Source organism: Salvelinus namaycush, chromosome 29, assembly GCF_016432855.1.
Source record: "Salvelinus namaycush isolate Seneca chromosome 29, SaNama_1.0, whole genome shotgun sequence".
Taxonomy (NCBI): domain Eukaryota; kingdom Metazoa; phylum Chordata; class Actinopteri; order Salmoniformes; family Salmonidae; genus Salvelinus; species Salvelinus namaycush.
Genome location: NC_052335.1, coordinates 14,319,218 through 14,343,591, shown reverse-complemented (window position 1 = coordinate 14,343,591; position 24,374 = coordinate 14,319,218). Strand labels below are relative to the sequence as shown.

Here is a 24,374-nt window from a genome sequence, read left to right as displayed (position 1 = left end):
AAATCAGCCAAGACCTCAGAAAATAAATTGTAGACCTCCACAAGTCTGGATCATCCCTAAGTAAGGAGACGTGTTCTGTCTCCTGCGAAAAGTGCAAATCAATCCCAGAACAACAGCAAAGGACCTTGTGAAGATGCTGGAGGAAACGGGTACAAAAGTATCTATATCCACAGTAAAATTAGTCCTATATCAACATAACCTGAAAGGCTGCTCAGCAAGGAAGAAGCCACTGCTCCAAAACCGCCATAAAAAAACAGATTACAGTTTGCAACTGTACATGGGGACAAAGATCATACTTTTCAGAGAAATGTCCTCTGGTCTGATGAAACCAAAAAAACTGTTTGGCCTTAATGACCATCGTTATGTTTGGAGGAAAAAGGGGGATGCTTGCAACCCGAAGAACACCATCCCAACCATGAAGCACGGGGGTGGCAGCATCATGTTGTGGGGGTGCTTTGCTGCAGGAGGGACTGGTGCACTTCACAAAATAGATGGCATCATTGGCGAGGAAAATTATTTGGATATATTGAAGCAACATCTCAAGACATCATCAGGAAGTTAAAGCTTGGTCACAAATGGGTCTTCCAAATGGACAATGACCTCAAGCATACTTCCAAAGTTGTGGCAAAATGGCTTAAGGACAACAAAGTCAAGGTATTGGAGTTGCCATCACAAAGCCCTGACCTCAATCCTATTGAACATTTGTGGGCAGAACTAAAAAAGAATTTAAAGGCAATGGCAAGTTAAACAATTTAAAGGCAATGCTACCAAATACTAATTGAGTGTATGTAAACTTCTGACCCACTGGGAATGTGATGAAAGAAATAAAAGCTGAAATAAATCATTCTCTCTGTAACGGGCTTCCTCCTTCTCTTCATCCGAAGAGGAGTAGCAAGGATTGGACCAAAGTGCAGCGGGGTGTGAATTCATAATGATTTATTAAACAAAACGACGAAACACGAAATAACACTAGAAATACAAAATAACAAAACGAACTAAACAGACCTAAACTACGAACTTACATGAAACGAAGAACACACGAACAGGAACAGACAAACCGAAACAGTCCCGTGTGGTAACATCTACTGACACGGAAGACAATCACCCACAAACAAACAGTGAGAACAACCTACCTTAATATGACTCTCAATCAGAGGAAACGTCAAACACCTGCCTCTAATTGAGAGCCATACCAGGCAACCCAAAACCAACATAGAAACAGAAAACATAGACTGCCCACCCAAAACTCACGCCCTGACCAATAAACACATACCAAACAACAGAAAACAGGTCAGGAACGTGACACTCTCTGCTATTATTCTGACATTTCACATTCTTAAAATAAAGTGGTGATCCTAACTGACCTAAGACAGGGATTTTTTACTACGATTAAATGTCAGGAATTGTGAAAAACTGAGTTTAAATGTATTTGGCTAAGGTGTATGTAAACTTCCGACTTCAAGTGTATAGTGGTGAGAGGAAATTGCTCTTTGTCTCTTGTCTTCATTTGAGTTTCCTAGGCTAACAGTGCATAAACAGCTGCAGACTGAATGTTCCTGTGTAGTCTTCTTCTTCGAGAGAGTTTCAGAGGGCCTTACCATTTTCTGGTATTGTAGATTCAAACCATTTTGCCATATCCAGTTCGCGCTGTACTTCGGCTGGTCTTTAGTTTTAAACAATTTCTCAGCAGTGTAGCCACCGCTTCCCGCTGTCTGGTCTTGTAGAGATTTTCTTCTTCTCTGTTGAAAGTTTCTAACCATTTCGTACCTTTCAGCTCACGTTGTTGGTCACACTGGTCTGATAGAGTCTAACCATTTTACACGCCCAGCTTACCGTCCGTATACTGGTCTGTAGAGATTCCAACCATTTCAACGCATGGATGGTCCTCACGTTCTCTGGTCTAATGTACATTTTGTTAGCGGTCCTTTTATGACTTCTCCTTGGAGGGCGGTTCCATCATGTTGCCACAAGGTCTGTGCTCATGTGGGCATGGTTACTGACTGGGTAAAACTTTACATGAAAAACGACTCTCTCATTTAGAAGGGTAAAATCATATTTCATCTTCTCACAAATAGTTTCATATTTAATCATATAAGTTCCACAACATGTAGATGTAAATCTGATAACTGGGACGTATACATTTGTAGAGTTACCGTTATTTGGTTATTCCGTCCTTAATGATATCGCAAACAACGACTCATTTGACATGATTATTGTTTCAAGCCCCACCAACCGTTTCCCACATTATTTGTGTTAGGAATATTGTGTCATTATCCACTTTTGAATGCTGTAGTTTTGGCGGGGGGAATCTCCTTCTACTAAAAGGGTTATTTCCCCTCTTTGCCTCTTCTTCTTTGTGTAAAGTCTAGAAAGTTGCCCTACGACAGTGTATGATGATGTCATATTGCTGAGCCTACCTTTAAGATTGTGAGGGTGACATTGTGCCCACACAGCCTGAGAGAGCGGAGCATGCTGGTCCGGAGCGCGGCGCTTTCAGAGGAGCAGGAGAGGGAGCGCTTGCAAGAGCAGATCGGAGAGGTGGAGCAGCGAGTAGCTACCCTGCTCTCCATTCTGGTGTCCCACCCCAGCACACGCCAACTCAAGGTGAGCTACTGGGGGAAATACACTGTATTCTTTATTTAGAGGCTAGAGAGAGAGAGAGAGTAATTTATTGTATGGGCCAGAAGAAACTATAAAACATGGTTACGTTTTCTTGTAACAGCTACTACAAACCTCAGCTAACTTTAGCCATTGTTAGCATTAAGTTGTAAGCCTCCCGAGTGGCGCAGTGGTCTAAGGTGCTAGCTGTGCCACTAGAGATTCTGGATTCGAGTCCAGGCTCTGTCACAGCTGGCCGTGACCGGGATACCCTTGGGGTGGCGCACAAATGGCCCATTGTCGTCCGGGTTAGGGGAGGGTTTGGCCGGCAGGGATGTCCTTGTCCCATCGTACACTCGCGACTCCTGTTGCGGGCCAGGCGCAGTGCACGCTGACACGGTCGCCAGGTGTACTGTGTTTCCTCCGAGAACATTGGTGCGGCTGGCTTCCGGGTTAAGTGGGCATTGTGTCAAGAAGCAGTGCGGGTTGGTTGGGTTGTGTTTCGGAGGACGCACGGCTCTTGTCCTTCACCTCTCCCGAGTCCGTACGGGAATTGCAGCGATGAGACAAGACTGTAACTACTAATTGGATACCATGAAAATTAATTTCCCTTTAAATAGGCTACATCTTGACCCTCCTCAGTCAATTCATGACTCATACGTTATAAATAGTCCTGTTATGTGTATCCCAGTCATTCTAATTCTTTGGTTGGAGATCCCTTTCTCCTCCCGCTGACCCGAGCATCTTTTGAACTCTCCTCAGTCAATTCTGCAGTTACTTTACCTGAAAACGTTTAAGTGGAAACCACAGATCCTTATTGTCTCATTAGATTCATAAGAGTTTCTGCGCTTAAGAAGGCTGTTTTTGCAGACAGTTTAGAACCCATAAGAGTCTAAGCCCTATCTAAGCCGGGGGAGGGAGGGTCTAAGTTATATGGAATTGTTTTAAGAAGGATCATTTTGCTATTTGAGTTAGAATGTTACGCATAGGATAACAGATTCACTACATGGAACAACAATAAGTCCCCCCCAAAAATCTAAAAGAAGTTTGTTCTGAAGTGTCCATCCTATATCTGAGAGATATAAGAAAGATCAGGAATCATTTGTTATAAAAAAAAAAAGAAAGTACATTATTTTTGGTAATGAACAGTGTCGTGTCCATATACAGTACTTCCATAAATGTGTTCAACTTGTACCGGAGGACCTTCAGGTGAGTTTTGTGAGGCCTGTGGGAGTCTTAGAGCAAATCAACCAACATGTACGTGTTTGTGAGAGTCTCACCTTTCCAAAGAGGGGTCATAAGTGTGTAGCCCAAACTGTTTGGATGCTACAGACAGAAGTTGGCAGATCGGCTGTACCGACTTCAGTCCCAAGACACTTGTGGGGGTCATACAGCAAAAGGGAGAACACCATCGTATTCGTGAGAATCTCATATTTCCATAGAGGGGTATAATAGTTTATAGGCTAAACCGCTCGGACGCTAAAGACGATTTTGTGAGAAGACGAATTTTTGGGATGTCTCATGGATGTGGTGGATTGAAACACATCCAATGCAAAGAAACAGATATCTCTAGCTTAAACTGACAGATTGTTATGGCCATTCTTTTATTACGCTAATTAGATTTCCGTGGGGGCGTGGACATCGACCCTAGAGGGTTTAAGTCACATTTACATGGTATCTCTCTCTCTCCCTCTCTCGTTCTCTATTTCTCCTTGTTCTCTCTCTCTCTCCCTTTCTCTCCCCTCTCTGTCTCTCTCTCTCTACAGGAGGTCAGAGTGGAGTTGGGTTCCCTGAGGGCCAGATTACAGTCCATCATGGAGTGTGTCGGGACAAAGTATGTCGCTGTTACACCTCCTGAGGTGGAGAGACAGCTGCAGGAAGTCACTGGCTCTCTGCAGGACATGGAGGAGAAGGTAACGGGGATAAAGGGTGGTGGTGGTGGCTCCGGGGTGAAGTTACTGATAGGTACAGATCTAGGATCAGTGTCCCCTCCCCCAATCCTAACCTTAACCGTTAGTGGAGAAAATGCAAAACTGACGTAAGATCAGCATCTAGGGGCAACTTCAACCTTGGTGGGATGGTTGGTAGAGCAGTTTTGGGGTCAATTCCATCTCAGTTCAGTCAATTGTGGAAGGGAATTGAAACTCAGCGAATTAATCAAAAAGTCCACATATAAAACATCGGACACGTCTCATGGATATGGGATTGAGCCCAACACAATCCCAACACTGGTTTCTGAGTAAAAACCTGGCTAGTTGGGACTTTAAGGGTGATTTGTGTGTTTGTGTGCGCGCACGTGTGCATATGCTTGTGTGTATTTACCAGGTTGGCCAAGCCCTGGAGAAGAGCAGCCCACTCAATAGGCTGAGTAGCAGAATGGGGGAGATCCGTGTCGGGCTAGAAGAGGTCCAGACATTGCTGCAGCGGAAGAGCTCCTCTGTGTCCGAGGCTGAACATGTGCTAAAGGTGTGTGATTGTGTGTGTGTGTGTCTCCGTGTTTGTATGCATACGTGTGTTCTTCCCCTGAAACAATCAACCTAGTGTGTGTGTGTCCTTCCCTTACCCCAATCAATCGTGCTTGTTCCTAACCTGGCTCTAGGCCGAGTCATTGAAAAGCATTTTGTTACAACTGTTGTAAAACAAAAGGACTTATAAGTACATGGGATTGATTGATACCTGATTGATATCATGACAACATTATATTTTTGTCCAGTTTGTATGGGACCAGCTGGACCAGTGGCACGGCCGGCTGGCCCTCCTGGAGGGCGAGGTGCAGGAGGCAGCCGAGGAGGAGCCGGAGCAGGCCCAACTCCTCATGGACCAGATCACCCAGCCACTTCAGCTCTACCAGGACACGGCCCAGAAGGCTGAGCAGCGCACTGCCTTCCTCAGCAAGGTGAGAGAGGAGTAGCTCAACCTTACCCTCTGATCGGCTTGGTAGGCCTTTCACCATATTCACCGTGTTCACCATGTGATGGTATCTTATAATTACAGCATTCTTCAACTGGTTCTTCCAAAACAGCACAATTTCAGTTTTTTCCCCTCCATTTATTGCAGTTCCTATGCCCAATGCCAGGGGTTCCATAATTACATATTGCCGTGGGATGATTTTTCCTTGATCGGATGGTTGTGGGCCGGAACATAGTTATAAATAATTTGTACACCGCAAATTGACTGCAAGAATCCCAAACAGCTATATAGTATTTGACAAAAACAGGATAATTTCTAACCTTAATTACATTGGGATACGATCACATTTGCCTCTCTATTCATTCCAGCGAACACTTGGGAACAGATTTCCTAAATTAAAACCACGGAGCTAATTTCCTGGTGATTTTAGTCTTTTATGTCCATGAATGAAAATTAGTACCAGTCAAAAGTTTGGACACACCTAATCATTCCAGTGTTTTTCTTTTCTTTTTTACTATTTTCTACATTGTACAATAATAGTGAATACATCAACCCTATGAAATAACACATATGGAATCATGTAGAAACCAAAAAAAGAGTTAAACAAATCAAAATATATTTTATATTTGAGATTCTTCAAAGTAGCCACCCTTTGCCTTGATGGCAGCTTTGCACACTCTTGGCATTCTCTCAACCAGCTTAATGAGGTAGTCACCTGGAATGCATTTCAATTAACAGGTGTACCTTGTTAAAAGTTCATTTGTGGAATTTCACTGTCCCCCCCTGTCAGATCCCTGCCTGCCTCCAGGAGTATAACGATATAATCCATAGTGCTGGCTGCTGGCTAGACGAATCCCAGTCCTGGCTAGACGCTCCCGGCACCTACACCACAGCCAGGAGCCTCCAGAGCCAGACCAACACACTGCAGGCCAGTCCACTGCACGCACACTCACATGTACATACACGCAATCCTCTGGATTGTAGAACACTGCTGGTAGTTCTGAATTGATATACAGTGCATTCATAAAACAAAATGTGGGGAAAAAATCAAGGGGTCTGAATACTTTCCCAATGCGCTGTGTAGTGGAGCTGTGCGTGTTCGAGTGTGTGTTTCAAGTATTATGTTTTTTAGTCATATGTACGAGATACACATGGCATACACTGTCCAACTAAATGCTTACTTACTAGTTCCTTTTTGACAATGCAACAACAATAAGAAATAATAAAATATAAGAATACGAACATAAAGTAAATGGCTCAGTAGAATAGAATACATTTGTTAGCTTAAGTATTATACAGGAAGGCACAATTTATAGTCCAATATTTACATGTGTTTTGGGGAAGGGGGAATTGGGGGGCAAGAGTTTAAATGTTGCAGTATTTAGCAATCATAATAAGATTCTGGTAGCAGCAGTTGGGATGTGTGTGTGCTAAGTCCAGTTTAAGTGTTCAGCAGTCTTATGGCTTGTAGATAGTGTATGTGTGCTCATGTAGGTATGTAAGTCTGTGTTTCTGTGTATGTGTTTGTATGTACGTGTGCATGCGGGTGTGTACTCATGTGTCCATGTTCTGTAACCCCACATCACAGATGGTGCTGGATGACTCAGAGCGTATCCGGGCCACTCTGGTGGGCTTCGGACCTGTGTTGGGGGAGATCAATGCTGTGTGTCACACCACTGCTATGGAGGATAAGCTAGTCCAGACCGAACGCCAAGTCACCGCCATGCAGCATAACATCATGGGGCCATTGGACCAGCTGCTGCACGTCACTCCGGTAAGACCCTCCATTACAGTGGTTCTCAATAGGGGGTACTAGTAGCTCCAGGGTCAAGTTTCCCCTAGGTACAGATATAGGATCACACTCCACTGCTAATGGTTAAGGTTAGGATTGGGGCAAGGGAGTCTGAGTGTAACCGTGAGCGGGATGCTTCAAACTGGGTGTTTGTGGAAAGAGAGTAAGGTTGTCTATCAACAGCCTCAATAGAGGAGTTTCACCCTCCCTCAGAATGCATTGTGTCTCCTCCCCGTATGACATTTAATAAGAACTGCTGTGGCTAATGCTAGTGAGTTTCAATGGAACATTCCACTGCGTGTCTAGCCTTAAATGTGATCGAACACACTTGGTCTTGGTCTGACCCAGAAAAACAATTCACAAACAAACTTTTGATGCTAATAAATGCATTTCTATTGATCATTTTTTATATATTTTATTTAACCTTTATTTATAACCTTTATTTAACTAGGAAAATCAGTTAAGAACAAAATCTTATTTACAATGACGGCCTACCAAAAGGCAAAAGGCCTCCTGCCGGGAGGTTGGAATTAACAATAAAATAACATTTTGGGACAAAACACACATCACAACAGCAGATACACCACATGAAGAGAGACCGAAGACAACAACATAGCATGGCAGCAACACATGAAAACACAGCATGGTAGCAACACAATATGGCAGCAGCACAAAATGTGGTACAAACATTATTCTGACAGCACAAAGGGCAAGAAGGTAGAGACTAAAAAATGTAATTAAAAAAGCCAAAAGAAATGAATAAATAGTACAGAAAATATTTACTAAAGTATGAAAATAAAGGAAAGAAGATAATTTTTGGGGACCGCCTCTCTCTTCATGGCATGTCTTTTCCTTTGGTTTGTCTTGAATAATTTAGGAGAATTTTTTTCATCCCCTTTCTCTTTTGTCTTCTTTTTGTTTTAAAGCAACAGTTCCCCCTAATTTCATACTTTTTTAATGTTCTTCTTACCTTAGAAGTAGTTTATGCCAGGAGTAACTGCAATGTACTGAGTGTAATTTGCAGTCACCCCTGGCCTATAGATTACTTACTTTGTAGAAAAATATTTTAAAGGAAGAAATAATTCTGGACTAACCCTTTAAAAGTAAATTAAATTCCATTAAATTCAATACAGTGGTAAGTATACAAATGCTTTGGGAAGATTTATAAGAACATAGTCCTAAGTTGCATTCTGAAAGTATTCTGACCCCTTCCCTTTTTCCACATTTTGTTATTTTAAAATATATTAAATGAAAACATTTCCTCATCAATCTACACACAATACCCCATAATGACAAAGTAAAAATAGGTTTTTAGAAATTTTTGCAACTTTATTAAAAATGAACAGAAATACCTTATTTACGTAGGTATTCAGACCCTTTGCTACGAGTCTCGAAATTAAGCTCAGGTGCATCCTGTTTCCATTGATCATCCTTGAGATGTTTCTACAACTTGATTGGAGTCCACCTGTGGTAAATTCAATTTATTGTACATGATTTGGAAAGGCACACACCTGTCTATATAAGGTCCCACAGTTGACAGTGCACGTCAGAACAAAAACCAAGCCATGAATTCAAAGGAATTGTCCGTAGAGCTCCGAGACAGGATTGTGTCGTGGCACAGATCTGGGCAAGGGTACCTAAACATTTTAATACATTTGCAAACATTTCTAAATCTTGTTTTAGCGTTTGTCATTATGGAGTATTGTGTGTAGATTGATTCTTTAAAAAGTTATCCATTTTAGAAAAAGGCTGTAACGTAACAACATTTGGAAAAACTCAACGGGTCTGAATACTTTCTGAATGCACTGTATGGTTGGTTGCACGAGGGGGAACTTTGAGCAGAGCAAAGTGATTGGGGTTACAGTAGCCAAAAAGGTTGAACACCACTGTGCTGTTCTATCCCTTTAATAGAAGTTACTACGTAAAGTGAAAATGTCTGACACCTATTATGGTAGGGGTGGGCAATAATATCGTCTCGAGGGCCACATCGGGATATCAGAATTCACCAGAGGACCGCACAGATTTTTTAGTTAGTCAAAAGCAATTTGCAGGGCCCGAGAAAGAGCAGCTATTTCAAAAGGTATTGGTCCATTACAATTTCAACATACTTTCTATCTCATTTTAGACGTCCACGAGTGGCCTGGAGTACGTACGATACCCTTATAATGTCTTAGTATCATCCCATAGTGATCCTACGTTATTACCAGAAGCTTTCAGACTGGTATGTCAGGGGGTTTGGAATAACAAACGACAGCAAAAGACAATGGACGATAAAGCAGTATTCTATCATTTCTATTCCATTTATGAAACTGACTTGTGGTGCTTTTCATTTTTGAGTTTGGTTTTTGCTTTCGAGCTTTTGCTTTTCTCTGGAACATTCAGAGCGTTGTTGCTATTTTCAGGAAGTGGATGCCATTGAAGCAGAGGTGAAGACAATGGAGAAAAATGTGACCAAGATCAGAGCTATTTTATCCTCCGCTGATACATTGGACATCTCACTTGAAGAACACCTCCACAACCGGCAGGTGGGACAAGAGTGTGTATAAGAGGATGTGTACATATCCATTCATGTATGTTTGTCATTATATGATTTAGAAATGTTTTTGTTTCACACGTGCACACATGTGTGTGCTTACTCTATTGACCTCCCCCTTCTTGTTCTGTCTAGGTAATCCTGGCCAACATCCAGTCTATGCGGAGGACAGTGGGGGAGATCGAGGGCTGTAAGGCTGAACTTGGACTACCTCAAGGGGCAGAAGAGACACTGAGTGCTTTTCCCAGAGCTGTGCTACTCCTACAGCCCCTCCAAGAGTTGGAACAGCTGACACAAGAGCAGAGTAGAGCGTTGGCGGTAGGAAACGTTCTCACAACATCCCCACAACATCTCCACGTTTCAACAACATTACTAGACCGTGTCTCCAATGTCCACACAACGTTACGGCAATGTAACAAATGTGCCCCCAATGTTGCCAATATTGTCCCCAAAGCCAGGCCCCTCTCCATTCAAGAAGGGTTCAGTGATAAAAAATAGAAAATGGGTAACATTCATTTTGGTTCAATGAAGTTCCACACACAAGTGTTCCATGCTGAAACTCCTTCACCATAAAGGAACATTTGGAAATATTTGCCTGCACTTAGCCTCTGCCCAAGCTTTCAAAAACATTATATTTTGTCATGATTTTGGTTGCCCAATAGGGGGCGATAGCATCGTATAGCACAGGGGTGGGCAATTCCAGTCCTCGAGGGCCTGATTAGTGTCATAGTTTTGCCCCAGCTAACACACCTGACTCCAATAATCACCTAATCATGATCTTCAGTTTAGAATGCAATTTGATTAATCAGCTGTCTTTGCTAGGGATCAGGCCCTTGAGGACTGGAGTTGCCCACCCCTGGTATATCACAATGTTTTATGCATACATAATCACAATAGGACAACGGTTGACATTGCCCAACCATAATTGATGCTTTAAAATGAGCTAAATGTGATTGATCCCCAATAAGAGACAGATAATGCCAGTCACAAAGCTCACATCCTTATCACATATGACCGTCAAGTACTTTTGAACTACGTATCGACAGCTACTAACTTTGACTTCGACCTTGATTTCGGCTCCTACTTCAACTGCGACTCAGCTGTTCCCTCGTCAACACCGGACCCTACTCCATTGTTCGAGCTATCCAACGAGCCACAAGAAAAGTCGAGGGAGGAGGACTGAACTCCTTGTTACATTCTTAGAAAAACTTTTTCCAAAAGGGTTTTTCGGCAGTCCCCATAGGAGAACCCTATTTGGTTCCAGGTAGAACCCTTTTTGGGTCAAGGTATAACTCTTTTGGGTTCCATGTAGAACCCTCTGTGTAAAAGGTTTTACATGGAACTCAAAAGGGTTTTTCAAAGGGTTCTCCTATGGGGAGAGCCAAAGAACCATTTTAGGTTCAAAATAGCATCTTTATTTCTAAGAGTATAGACTCAGACGAAGAGAAAATTGTCTGGCACTTCCCTCCGTTTTATTGGCAAATGTCCAGTCACTGGAGAACAAGATGGATGAGCTCAGTTCGAGAGTTTCCTACCAACTGGGCGATATGGTTATGAAACTCAAACGTTTCTCCATGCTTCATCGCAACCGGACAGCGGACTCAGGCAAAACCAAAGAGGGAGGGATGTGCCTCTTTATAAACAACAACTGGTGTGCTGCTTCAAGTGTGAAGGAATTCTCAACCTTTTGCTCACCTGAACTAGAAAACCTCATGGTAAATTGCAGACCTTTTTATCTACCAAGTTTTCATCTATAATCATCACTGCTGTCTACATCCCACCACAAAACGAGAATGGCTTTAAGCAGACACTCAGTGAGCTGCACAGGGCCATAAACAAACAAGAAAATGCACACCCAGAAGCAGCGTTTATAGTGGGCAGAAACTTTAATGCGGGAAAACTGAAATGCTTTTAACCCCACTTTTACCAGCACGTCTCCTTTTACCAACACAAGAGGAGCTAACACTCTGGACCACTTACTCTATCCACAGAAACGCATACAAGGCCCTCCCTTCGGCAAATCAGACCATGACTCCATCCTCCTGCTTCCTGTTTACAAGCAAAAACACAAACAGGAAGTACCGAAGTGGTTCGACGAAGCGGACACTAAGCTAGAAGACTGCTTCGCTAGCACAGACTGGAATATGTTCAGGGATTCATCCAATATCATTAAGGAGTTTACCATCAATGACTTCCCCACAGTGACCCAACATATGTACGCTAACAAAAAGCCACAGCTACCAATTTCAAGGAACGGGACACAGACATGAATCCTTACAAGAAACGACCTCAGACGAGTCATCAAACTTGGAAAAGGTCAATATAGGACTAAGATACAATCCTACTACATCCGCTCCAACACTCGTCGGATGTGGTAGAGTTTGCAGACTATTACGGATTACAAAGAGAAACCCAGCCGTGAGTTGCCCAGTGATGCAAACCTCACAGACAACCTCTCATTCTATGCTCGCTTCGAACACTGAGCAAGGCATGAGAGCCCCTGCTGTCTCGGATGACCGTGTGATGTTGCTCTCCGTGGCCGATGTGAGTACGAATTTTTCAATAGGTTAACACTTGCAAGGCCGCTGGGCCAGATGGAATACAAGAGCGCGTTCTCGGGGCATGCGCAGACCTCCTGGCAAGTGTCTTCACTAGGGTTGCAGAGGGTCAGAAAGTTTCCAGTAAATTTCCGTACATATTTTGTACATTTACCATGGGAAGTTAAGCCCGGGAATTTGGGGAATTTTGCTTAAATTCATCAAAAAGTTAGCTTGTAACAGTGAACCTTTTTTGTGGGATACACAAGGCAATTCTAGGTCTTGTGGCATATCTTGGTTAAACTATCCCCAGTTCAATGGAGTTGCAACCCTCTGCATGCACAGTGCATTCTTCCATCACATGTACAGCTGATTTTCAAGATCTTGCACACTAATTAGAGGACTGCAAGGACTGCATGCTTTCTGGTAAGTTTTGATTACAATACTGGGTCTTGTGAATATATTTTATATGACATACATAATTTTTTGTTAACTAGTAAATAGTAGCCTACAGCAAAGTGTGTTTAAATCATTTATAACTTGTTAACAATTTATGGTAGTTAGTTTTTGCTACAAATTGGGTTTTAGCTTGCTAGAGCTTGCTAACTGAGGAGTGTTAATTCACCTGTTTCCATACATGTTTCATTTGAAAACATTTATCTTACAAAGGAGTTGTTTAATCTAACTGCTTAACTTTTTATCTGTACATGGAATTGTATTTGTTTTTTTTCACAAATCTTTTCCTAATCTTTACAGGAAAATGCCACGGGCATTATCTGATGTGTGGCTACATTTCACTGCAGCTAATGTAGAAGGAAAAGCTATGTACATTTGCAAATACTGTGCCAAATCATATGTGAAGAATGCAACAAAGATGCAGAATCATCTGGCCAAGAGTATAAAGTTCCCTCAGCGCTCACAACAAACAACCTCTGACAAAAGTCCCTCTACTTCTATTCGAGGTGAAAATGCTGAATCAGACACCTTATTGATAGCAACAGCTCATGATCCTCCTGGAATCAGAAGTTTTTTTTAAATCAATGGAGGAACGTATTCAGAGCAATGCTGATGAATGTCTTGCTCGAGCTGTGTATGCAACTGGTTCACCTCTGATGCTCACAGGCAATGTGTATTGGAAGAGATTTCTAAACGTTCTTCGCCCAGCATACAGCCCTCCAACCAGACAGCCCTCCAATCAGACATGCTTTATTTACTCATTTGCTGGATGCAGAGTTCAACAGAGTTCAAGTGAAGGTCAAGCAAATCATAGAGAAAGCATACTGTATTGCAATCATCTCTGATGGGTGGTCAAATATTCATGGGCAAGGAATAATTAAAAACATATTATCCACCCCTCAACCAGTATTCTACAAGAGCACATGTAACAGTATAACTTTAGTACGTCCCCTCGCCCCGACCTCGGACTCTCTGCACACATCAACAACGGTCACCCACGAAGCGTCGTTACCCATCGCTCCACAAAAGCCGCGGCCCTTGCAGAGCAAGGGGAAACCCTACTTCAGGTCTCAGAGCAAGTGACGTAACCGATTGAAATGCTATTAGCGCGTACCCGCTAACTAGCTAGCCATTTCACATCCGTTACACACAGACACAAGGGACAACAGACACACCGGTCTCTACATTGCAGATGAGCTGAAGGCAGTATTTGCACTGGTGACAGACAATGCTACGAACATGAAAGCTGCTTGGTCTAAAGTGGAGGAGTCCTACCCTCACATCACATCCATTGGCTGTGCTGCTCATGCATTGAATCTGCTCCTCAAGGACATCATTGCACTGGAAACGATGTATACACTTTACAAGAGAGCCAAGGACATTGTTAGGTATGTGAAGGGTCATCAAGTTATATCAGCAATCTACCTCACCAAGCAAAGTGAGAAGAATAACAGCACCACATTGAAACTGCCCAGCAACACCCATTGGGGTGATGTTGTCATTATGCTTGACAGTCTCCTGGAGGGGAAGGAGTCTCTCCAAGAAATGGCCATATCACAGTCTGCCGATATGGACAGCCCCATCAAGAGGATACTCCTGGATGATGTATTTTGTGGAAAGAGTGGTAAGCAACCTGAAACTTCTGAATCCTAGAGCAGTAGCCGTTGTACGGATTGAGGGAGACAATGCCATCCTATCTGATCTTCAGACTCTGCTTGCAGATGTAAGAGAACAAATCCGTACTGCCCTGCCCACTTCACTGTTTCCCAAAGCAGAGGAAACTGCAGTTCTGAAATACATCAAAAAGCGTGAAGACTTCTGCCCGAAGCCCATACACGCCGCAGTGTACATGGTGGACCCCAAGTATGCTGGCAAGAGCATCCTGTCTGGTGCACAGATCAACAAGGCCTGTGGTGTCATCACTACCGTGTCTCGCCACCTTGGCCTTGATGAGGGCGAAGTACACTTCCAAGCAAGGGCTTTGGGATGGAGATGCATTATGGCAGTCGTGCCAACATATCTCATCAGCCACCTGGTGAATGGAACTTTGTGGACGTAGGCTCTTTCCCCTGTTGCCTCCATCATTCTCCAAATCCCACCAACATCAGCCGCCTCAGAGCGCAACTGGTCATTGTTTGGGAACACACACACCAAAGCACTCAACAGGCTGACCAATACAGGGGTTGAAAAATTGGTGGCCATCTGGGCAAATTTGAGGCATTTTGAGCCTGACAACGAGCCATCCTCAACAAGGTTGGAAAGTGACAGTGAAGATGAGGCCTCAGTCTGGTGTTCAAGAGGTGGACATTGAGGAGGTCCAGGGAGCAGACATGGAAGCCTGAGAGGAAGACAACCAAAGCTTTAGTTTCTAGACTATCATTTTACAGATGTATGTTGAAAACATTTTTGGGAGATGCGATGGATCATTGGGGATCATTCAATATTCCCTTTCTTTTGTTGTTCAGTGAAATCATCCCATGTGAAGAGTCGACTCATTTAATTTAAGTTCAATTCTTAACTAAATCGTTTTTTAAAATTTATATTGGAAGGATTTAGTCATTTGCAATTATGTCTATTTATGATAAGGTAAAAGTTTGTTTATGTCTCCATATGATAAATATATCCAATGCAAAAAAAATCTACATTTAAATGGTATTAATATTAATTTGCATATTCCCCGAAATGTGCAACCCTAGTTTTCACTGACATTTTTGACATCTCTATGTCCCAGTCTGTAATCCCAACGTGATTCAAGCAGACCACCATTGTCCTTGTTCCTAAGAACTCAAAGGTAACTTGGCTAAACGTCGTAGCACTCACATCTGTAACCATGAAATGTTTTGAAAGGCTGTTCATGGCACACATCAACACCACCATCAATATATGGCACATGGAAACCAAACAAGTGTGGTCTATGGTGATAGGTGGGATGGGCTGAGAGTGGCTGAGGGTTGGGATTAAAGAGCGTATATTTGGTAATGTATTATTGTTATGTTACTTCTTTATATAAAAGTACCATGTAAAATGTATGTATATGTAGCAAAAAAAGCTGTAAAAAAGTAAGATAATTGTCCTCTGAAGAATGGGGGTGGTGGAGGGGTTCATAAAAAAACACCATCACAGACATCCTGGACCCACACCCATACTGCCCCAACACATCCACAGATGATGCAAACTCTATTGCACTCCACACTGCTCTCTCCCACCTGGACAAGAGGAATGCCTACTGTATGTGAGAATGCTATTCATTGACTGCAGCTCAGCGTTCAACACCATAGTCCCCTCCAAGCTTATCACCAAGCTCGGGACCTTGGGACTGAAAACTTCCCTCTGCAACTGGATCCTGGACTTTCTGACTGGCCACCCCCTGTTGGTGAGGGTAGGTAACAACACATCTGTGATGCTGGCTACATCAAAGCTTGGTTTTGAAACTGCAGCGCATTCGATCGCCAGGCGCTACAGAGGGTGGTGCGGTACATCACTGAGGCCGAGCACCCTACCATCCAGGACCTCTATATCAGGCAGTGTCAGCAGAAGGTTGGAAATTGTTGAAGACCCCAGCCACCCAAGCCATAGACTGTTCACCCTGCTATTGCACGGCAAGCGTTACCGGAATGCTAAGTCTTCTTCCCCCAAGCTATACGACTGCTGAACAGTTAATCAAATGACTACCCGGACTATTAAATTGAACCTGTTTTGCACTGACTCTCTTACACTGACTCTATGCACACTCACTGGACTATACTCACACACTCACAACTACTTACACTCCAACACACACACACCATATACGCTCACAAAACACACATACATATTGACGCCACACACACAAACATACACTTTCACACTCTCCACATGTGCTGCTCCTATTCTGTTTATTATCTATCCTGATAGCCTAGTCACTTTTACTCCTACCTACATATTAGCTGAACTACCTCGTACCCCTTCACATTGACTCAGTACTGTTACTGTTTTCTATTTTTATTTGCAAATGTTCTTACTTTTGAACTCGGCATTGTTGGAAAAGGGCTTGTAAGTAAGCATTTCACAGTAAAGTCTACACCTGTTGTATTCGGCGAATGTGACAAATGCCATTTGATTTTATGATCGAACTTTATCGATGTACCAGCAACAGTAATTTTTCATACTTTGGTCATCCTACTTTGATTTGGTTTCATCCAAATATCATCTAATTTGATGAAAAGCATGATTTCGACCTTTAACCTCTCTAATCTCCTCTGTATCCACAGGGCAACATGCGTGAAGTAAGGGAGGCTGAGGGGGTCATCCCATCATGCAATGTGTGTGTGACAACAGAACCCAGTGCCCTTATCTTAAGCACACATCAACGGAATACGCGTCCACCGCGGATCACCAGACATCAGGTACAAACTTGCATGGTCAACCAAAATATTAATTTTACGTACACAATGTTACCCTAGTGCCCTATGTAGGGAATACTATGCCATTTTGGACGCACTCTGACGTTAGAAGTGACATGAGTTTGAATATTTGAATAACAGTTTGCGGGCACTCTTGACACAGTGGTTCTCATGGTCTTGGAGAGCTATAGGGTGTGCAGTCTTTTGATCCAGTCCAGCATTTCAACATACCTAAATGAGCTAATCAACTAACTATGAAGTATGTGGTGTTTCAGTGCTGAGCTGGAACAAAGGACCCGACTTGATGACCACTTCTCTAACATGTAACTAACAGCCAATGTTAACCCTTTCCTAACCCTGTTGTGAAGGAGGATGCCTCAGAAGCATGCCTCTCTGAGGACGAGGAGGAGTACGAGGATGAAGATCATCACTCATCATCCTCTGACACACTCACATGCAGTTTTCCTGAGGTAAAGATAAAATAGAACAAAAACCTAAAACACAAGATATATCTATGGCCCATTCTAGTTCGTTGACTACAGCCACAAATTATTATTTTAATCCTGCCTCTGCTCCAATTTAATCCTCATTTATTTGCCAGCTCTATTTTGGGACTTGATCAAAATATTACAATAAAGAGTGGGGTTAGGGCTAAGGGCTAACATTTAAAGTTAGTGGTCGTAATGTGGTTGTTGCACATAGAGTGGGATTGTTCTATGCCTCCAGAAAACAGGAAGTCCACTACTTCATACGATTTCTGACTTATTCCTTTCATCATGCCACTATTGTACGGTGTTCATAGCAACACACGTCCTTTGAAGTTACGTCAAGAGTCTCCTGCAGTGGTCACCTACAGCTCCCTCTTTTCTTTGAATGGTATTCCGTGTGGGCATGCAGCTGCATTTCCCTTTCCTCTTTAACCGTGTCATAGTTTCGTTTCATGATCGTCTTACTTTGAAGTTATTGAATGTTTTCCTCTGATGTCATTGTAATGATAGTTTAAAACACTTCAGCGAGCAGGCCTTTCTAATCAACCTGGCCCAGGTATCCTGGAAATATATTGACCTCATTCCATCAGTAGAGGATGCCTGGTTATTCTTTAAAAGTGCTTTCCTCACCATCTTATATAAGCATGCCCCATTCAAAAATGTAGAACTCGGAACAGATATAGCCCTTGGTTCACTCCAGACCTGACTGCCCTTGATCAGCACAAAAACATCCTGTGGCATACTGCATTAGCATTGAATAGCCCCCGCGATATGCAACATTTCAGGGAAGTTAGGAACCAGTATACACAGGCGGTTAGGAAAGCAAAGGCTATCTTTTTCAAACTGAAATTTGCATCCTGTAGCACAAACTCCAAGAAGTTCTGGGACACTGTATAGTCCATTGAGAATAAGAGCACCTCCTCCCAGCTGCCCACTGCACTGAGGCTAGGAAACACTGTCACCACCGATAAATCTACGATTGTCGAATTTCAATAAGCATTTTTCTACGGCTAGCCTCGCTTTCCACCTGGCTACCCCAACCCCGATCAACAGCCCTGCGCCCTGGGCCAACAACTCTGCACCCCCACAGCAACCCGCCAAAGCCTCCCCCATTTCTCCTTCACCCAAATCCTGATAGTTGATGTTCTGAAAGAGCTTCAAAATCTGGACCTCTACAAATCAGCTGGGCTAGACAATCCGGACCCTCTCTTTCTAAAATGATCTGCCGGAATTGTTGCAACCCCTATTACTAGCCTGTTCAACCTCTCTTTCGTATCATCTGAGATTCCCAAAGATTGGAAAGCTGCCGCGGTCATCCCCCTCTTCAAAGGGGGAGACACTCTAGACCCAAACTGTTACAGATCTATATCTATCCTACCCAGCCTTTCTAAGGTCTTTGAAAGCCAAGTTAACAAACAGATCACCGACCATTTCGAATCCCACCGTACCTTCTCCACTATGCAATCTGGTTTCCGAGCTGGTCATGGGTGCACCTCAGCCACGCTCAAGGTCCTAAACAATATCATAATCGCCATCAACAAAAGACAGTACTGTGCAAGCGTATTCATTGACCTGGCCAAGGCTTTCGACTCTGTCAATTACCGCATTCCTATCGGCAGACTCAACAGCCTTGGTTTCTCAAATGACTGCCTCGCCTGGTTCACCAACTACTTCTCAGATAGAGTTCAGTGTGTCAAATCGGAGAGCCTGTTGTCCGGACCTCTAGCAGTCTCTATGGGGGTGCCACAGGGTTCAATTCTCAGGCCGACTCTTTTCTCTGTATGCATCAATGATGTCGCTCTTGCGGCTGGTGATTCTCTGATCCACCTCTACGCAGACAACATCATTCTGTATACTTCTGGCCCTTCTTTGGACACTGTGTTAACTAACCTCCAGGCGAGCTTCAATGCCATACAACTCTCCTTCCGTGGCTTCCAACTGCTCTTAAATGCAAGTAAAACTAAATGCATGCTCTTCAACTGATCGCTGCCCGCATCTGCCCGCCCTCCTAGCATCACTACTCTGGACGGTTCTGACTTAAAATATGTGGACAACTACAAATACCTAGCTGTCTGGTTAGACTGTAAACTCTCCTTCCAGACTCATATTAAGCATCTCTAATCCAAAATTAAATCTAGAATCGGCTTCCTATTTCGCAATAAGCATCCTTCACTCATGCTGCCAAACATACCCTCGTCAAACTGACTATCCTGCCGATCCTTGACTTCGGCGATGTCATTTACAAAATAGCCTCCAACACTCTACTCAGCAAATTGGACGCAGTCTATCACAGTGCCTTCCGTTTCGTCACCAAAGCCCCATATTTTACCCACCACTGCGACCTGTATGCTCTCGTTGGCTGGCCCTCACTTCATATTCGTCGCCAAACCCACTGGCTCCAGGTCATCTAAGTCCTTGCTAGGTAAAGCCCCGTCTTATCTCAGCTCACTGGTCACCATAGCAGCACCCAACCGTAGCATGGGCTCCAGCAGGTATATTTCACTGGTCACCCCCAAAGCCAATTCCTACTTTGGCCGCCTTTCCTTCCAGTTCTCTGCTACCAATGACTGAACGAATTGCAAAAATCCCTGAAGCTGGAGACTCATATCTCCCTCACTAACTTTAAGCATCAGCTATCAGAGCAGCTTACAGATCATTGCACCTGTACGTAGCCCATCTGTAAATAACCCATCCAATTACCCCATCCCCATATTGTTATTTCATTTATATATATATATATATATATATATATATATATATATATATATATATATATATATTTTGCTCCTTTGCACCCCAGTATCTCTACTTGCACATTCATCTTCTGCACATCTATCACTCCATGGTTTATTTGCAAAATTGTAATTATTTCGCCACTACGGCCTATTTATTGCCTTACCTCCCTAATCTTACTTCATTTGCACACACTGTATATAGACTTTTTTATTGTGTTATTGACTGTACGTTTGTTTATTCCATGTGTAATTCTGTGTTGATGTTTGTGTCACACTGCTTTGCTTTATCTTGGCCAGGTTGCAGTTGTAAATGAGAACTTGTTCTCAACTGGCTTACCTGGTTAAATAAAGGTGAAATAAAAATATATAATTTAAAAAATGTGGGCCTTATAACAGGGTTTAAGTTTAACATGTTATACTGTTACTGATTATAGTCCTACCTCGACATCCCTTGGACACTGTCAGAGGCAGCTGCCATTCAAGAGCCCTGTCTGCCACACACACCCATAACACACCCATAACGTGTGTTTGTGTGTGTACTGTGTGTGTTAGGACCCAGACGAGACTCTTAGCCACCAGGAGCTGGCAGAATCAGTGGCTACAACCACCCAATGGCTCCAGGATAGTGACGCTATGTCTGAAGCCCACACCGCCGCTGTCACTAAGGTAAGCAGACGTTTATAGTAAGTCCTCTACACGTGGTAGTTTTTCCTTATTAGCAGTCACTAAAGGTTTAACAGTTGCTCTCTCTCTGTCTCTCTCTCCCTCTCTCTCTCTGTGGAGTTCAGAGGGTAACACTTTATAATAACTTTCATTTGAAAGCCATTAATATATCATTTATAAGGCATGTATTAATGATTTACTGCACATGAATGTAAATCATTATAATTATACTGAACAAAAATATAAACGCAACATGTAAAGTGTTGGTCCCATGTTTCATGAGCTGAAATAAAATAACCTAGAAATGTTCCATAAGCACACAAACATATTTCTCTCAAATTTTGTGGACAAATCTGTTTACTTCCCTGTTAGTGAGCATTTCTCCTTTGCCAAAATAATTCATCCACTTGACAGGTATGGCATATCAAGAAGCTGATTAAACAGCATGATCATTACACAGGTGCACATTGTGCTGGGGACAATAAAAGGCCACTCTGGGGCATTGTGTCACACAACACAATGCCCCAGATGTCTCAAGTTTTCAGGCATGCTGACATGCAATTGGCCTGGTGACTGCAAGAATGTCCACCAGAACTGTTGCCAGCGAATGTAATGTTAATTTATCCACCATAAGCCACCTCCAAAGTCGTTTTAGAGAATGTGGCATTACGTCCAACCGCAGACCACGTGTAACCACGCCAGCCCAGGACCTCCATATCCAGATTCCTCACCTGCTGGATCATCTGAGACCAGACACCCGGACAGCTGATGAAACTGAGAAGTATTTTTGTCTGTAATAAAGCCCCTTTGTGCGGAAAAACTCATTCTGATTGGCTGGGCCTGGCTCCCCAGTGGTTGGGCCTATGCCCTCCAAGGCCCACCCATGGCTGCGCTCCTACCGAGGTCATGTTAAAATCCATATATTGGGGACTAATAATTTATTTTCAATTGACTGATTTCCTTATATTATCTGTAACTCTGAAAAATATTTGAAATTGTTGAATGTTGCATTTATATTTGTGTTCAGTATACTTTATTAGACATAGTAAGCTGTTCATAAACATGCCTATAAAGAAGTTGTAAATGATCTGCCAATGACTTGAATGCCTTTGTTCATCAAATAACATTTTATTTGTCACATGCGCCGAATACAACAGATGTAGACCTTACAGTAAAATGCTTACTTACAAGCCCTTATCCAACAATGCAGTTTTAAGAAAAATAAGTGTTAGTAAAAACTTTCTTAAGACAAACGGAAGTAAAAATGCAAATAGTCCGGGTAGCCATTTGATTAGCTGTTCAGGAGTCTTATGGCTTGGGGGTAGAAGCTGTTAACTAGACTTGGCGCTCCTGTACCGCTTGCAGTGTTGTAGCAGAGAGAAGTCTATGACTAGGGTGGCTGGAGTCTTTGGCAAATTTTAGGGCCTTCCTCTGACACCGCCTGGTATAGAGGTCCTGGATGGCAGGAAGCTTGGCTCCACTGATGTACGGGGCCGTACGCACTACCCTCTGTAGTGCCTTGCGTTTGGAGGCCGAGCTGTGGCCATACCAAGCAGTGATGCAAACAGTCAGGATGCTCTGGATGGTGCAGCTGTAGAACTGTTTGAGGATCTGAAGACCCATGCCAAATCTTTGTTTGGATCATGATAGTTCATTGGACATCAAGGAACTGGAAGCCCTCAACCTGCTCCACTACAGCCCTGTAGATGGGAATGGGGGTGTGATCGGCCCTCCTTTTCCTGTAGTCCACAATCATCTCCTTTGTCTTGATCACATTGAGGGAGAGGTTGTTATCCTGGCACCACACTGCGAGGTCTCTGACCTCCTCCCTATAGGCTGTCTCATCGTTGTCGGCGATCAGGCCTACCACTTTTGTGTAGTCGTAAAACTTACTGATGGTGTTGGAGTCGTGCTTTGCCATGCATTCATGGGTGAACAGGGAGTACAGGAGGGACTAAGCACATACCCCTGAGGGGCTCCCGTGTTGAGGATCAGCGTGGCAGATGTGTTGTTACCTACCCTTAGGCCACCCCCAGGTTTTATCAGGAAGTCCAGGATCCAGTTGCAGAGGCAGGTGTTTAGTCCCAGGGTCCTTAGCTTAGTGATGAGCGTTGAGGGCACTATGGTGTTGAACGCTGAGCTGTAGTCAATGAATAGCATTCTCACGTAGGTGTTCCTTTTGTCCAGGTGGGAAAGGGCAGTGTGGAGTGCAATAAAGAGTCCTCTGTGGATATGTTGGGGCGGTATGCAAATTGGAGTGGGTCTAGGGTTTCTTGGATAATGGTGTTGTGAGCCATGATCAGCCTTTCAAAGCCCTTCATGGCTACAGACGTGAGCGCTATGGGTTGGTGGTCATTTAGGCAGGTTACGTTGGTGTTCTTGAGCACAGGGACTATGGTGGTCTGCTTGAAACATGTTGGCATTATGGACTCGGTCAGGGACAGGTTGAAAATGTCAGTGAAGACACTTGCCAGTTGGTCAGTCGACGCTCGGAGTATATGTCCTGGTAATCCGTCTGGCCCTGCAGCCTAGTGAATGTTGACCTGTTTAAAGGTCTTGCTCACATTGGCTACCGAGAGCGTTAACTCACAGTCACCCAGAACAGCTGGTGATCTCATGCATGCTTCAGTGTTGCTTGCCTCGAAGCGAGCATAGAAGTCATTTATCTCGTCTGGTTGGCTCGTGTCATTGGGCAGCTCGCGGCTGTGCTTCCCTTTTTAGTCTGTAATAGTTTGCAAGCCCTGCCACATCCGATGAGCATCAGAGTTGGTGTAGTAGGATTCAATCTTAGTCCTGTATTGACACTTTGCCTGTTTGATGGTTCATCGGAGGGCATAGCGGCATTTCTTATAAGCGTCCCGGTTAGAGTCCCGCTCCTTGAAAGCGGCAGTTCTACCCTTTAGCTCAGTGCGGTGTTGCCTGTAATCCATGGCTTCTGGTTGGGGTATGTACATACAGTCACTGTGGGGACGACGTCATCGATGCACTTATTGATGAAGCCAGTGACTGATGTGGAGTATTCCTCAATGCCATTGGAAGAATCCTGGAACATATTCTATTCTTCCCTGCATGATTCATATTATTCGTAAAGGGGCATTTCACGTATAAATGAAAGTTTGTCAAATGTTTTCTGATCTCAAAAGTGTACTAATGTCAAGATGAAACCATGTCCCACAACATTGGTTGTGTAGATAACAATCTGGAAAAGTCTGTCAAACTTTGATTTGAAAGTGCAATGTCCCTTTAACAACCCATTTTATAAATTATTCGTAAACACATT

General features: G+C 43.4%; 1 protein-coding gene across 1 annotated transcript in view; it reads left to right on the top strand.

Moving 5' to 3' along the window:
• The window catches only part of LOC120023963 (nesprin-2-like), a 192,621-nt gene that overhangs the window by 83,469 nt on the left and 84,778 nt on the right, over positions 1-24,374 (top strand). The window contains exons 57-68 of the mRNA XM_038968063.1: positions 2,454-2,604; positions 4,365-4,511; positions 4,924-5,064; positions 5,312-5,494; positions 6,299-6,436; positions 7,097-7,282; positions 9,703-9,825; positions 9,969-10,151; positions 11,825-12,034; positions 17,077-17,091; positions 17,577-17,678; positions 20,984-21,097. Of these exons, the coding sequence (XP_038823991.1) occupies positions 2,454-2,604; positions 4,365-4,511; positions 4,924-5,064; positions 5,312-5,494; positions 6,299-6,436; positions 7,097-7,282; positions 9,703-9,825; positions 9,969-10,151; positions 11,825-12,034; positions 17,077-17,091; positions 17,577-17,678; positions 20,984-21,097 (1,693 nt within the window). The remainder of the gene's footprint in view (positions 1-2,453; positions 2,605-4,364; positions 4,512-4,923; positions 5,065-5,311; positions 5,495-6,298; positions 6,437-7,096; positions 7,283-9,702; positions 9,826-9,968; positions 10,152-11,824; positions 12,035-17,076; positions 17,092-17,576; positions 17,679-20,983; positions 21,098-24,374) is intronic.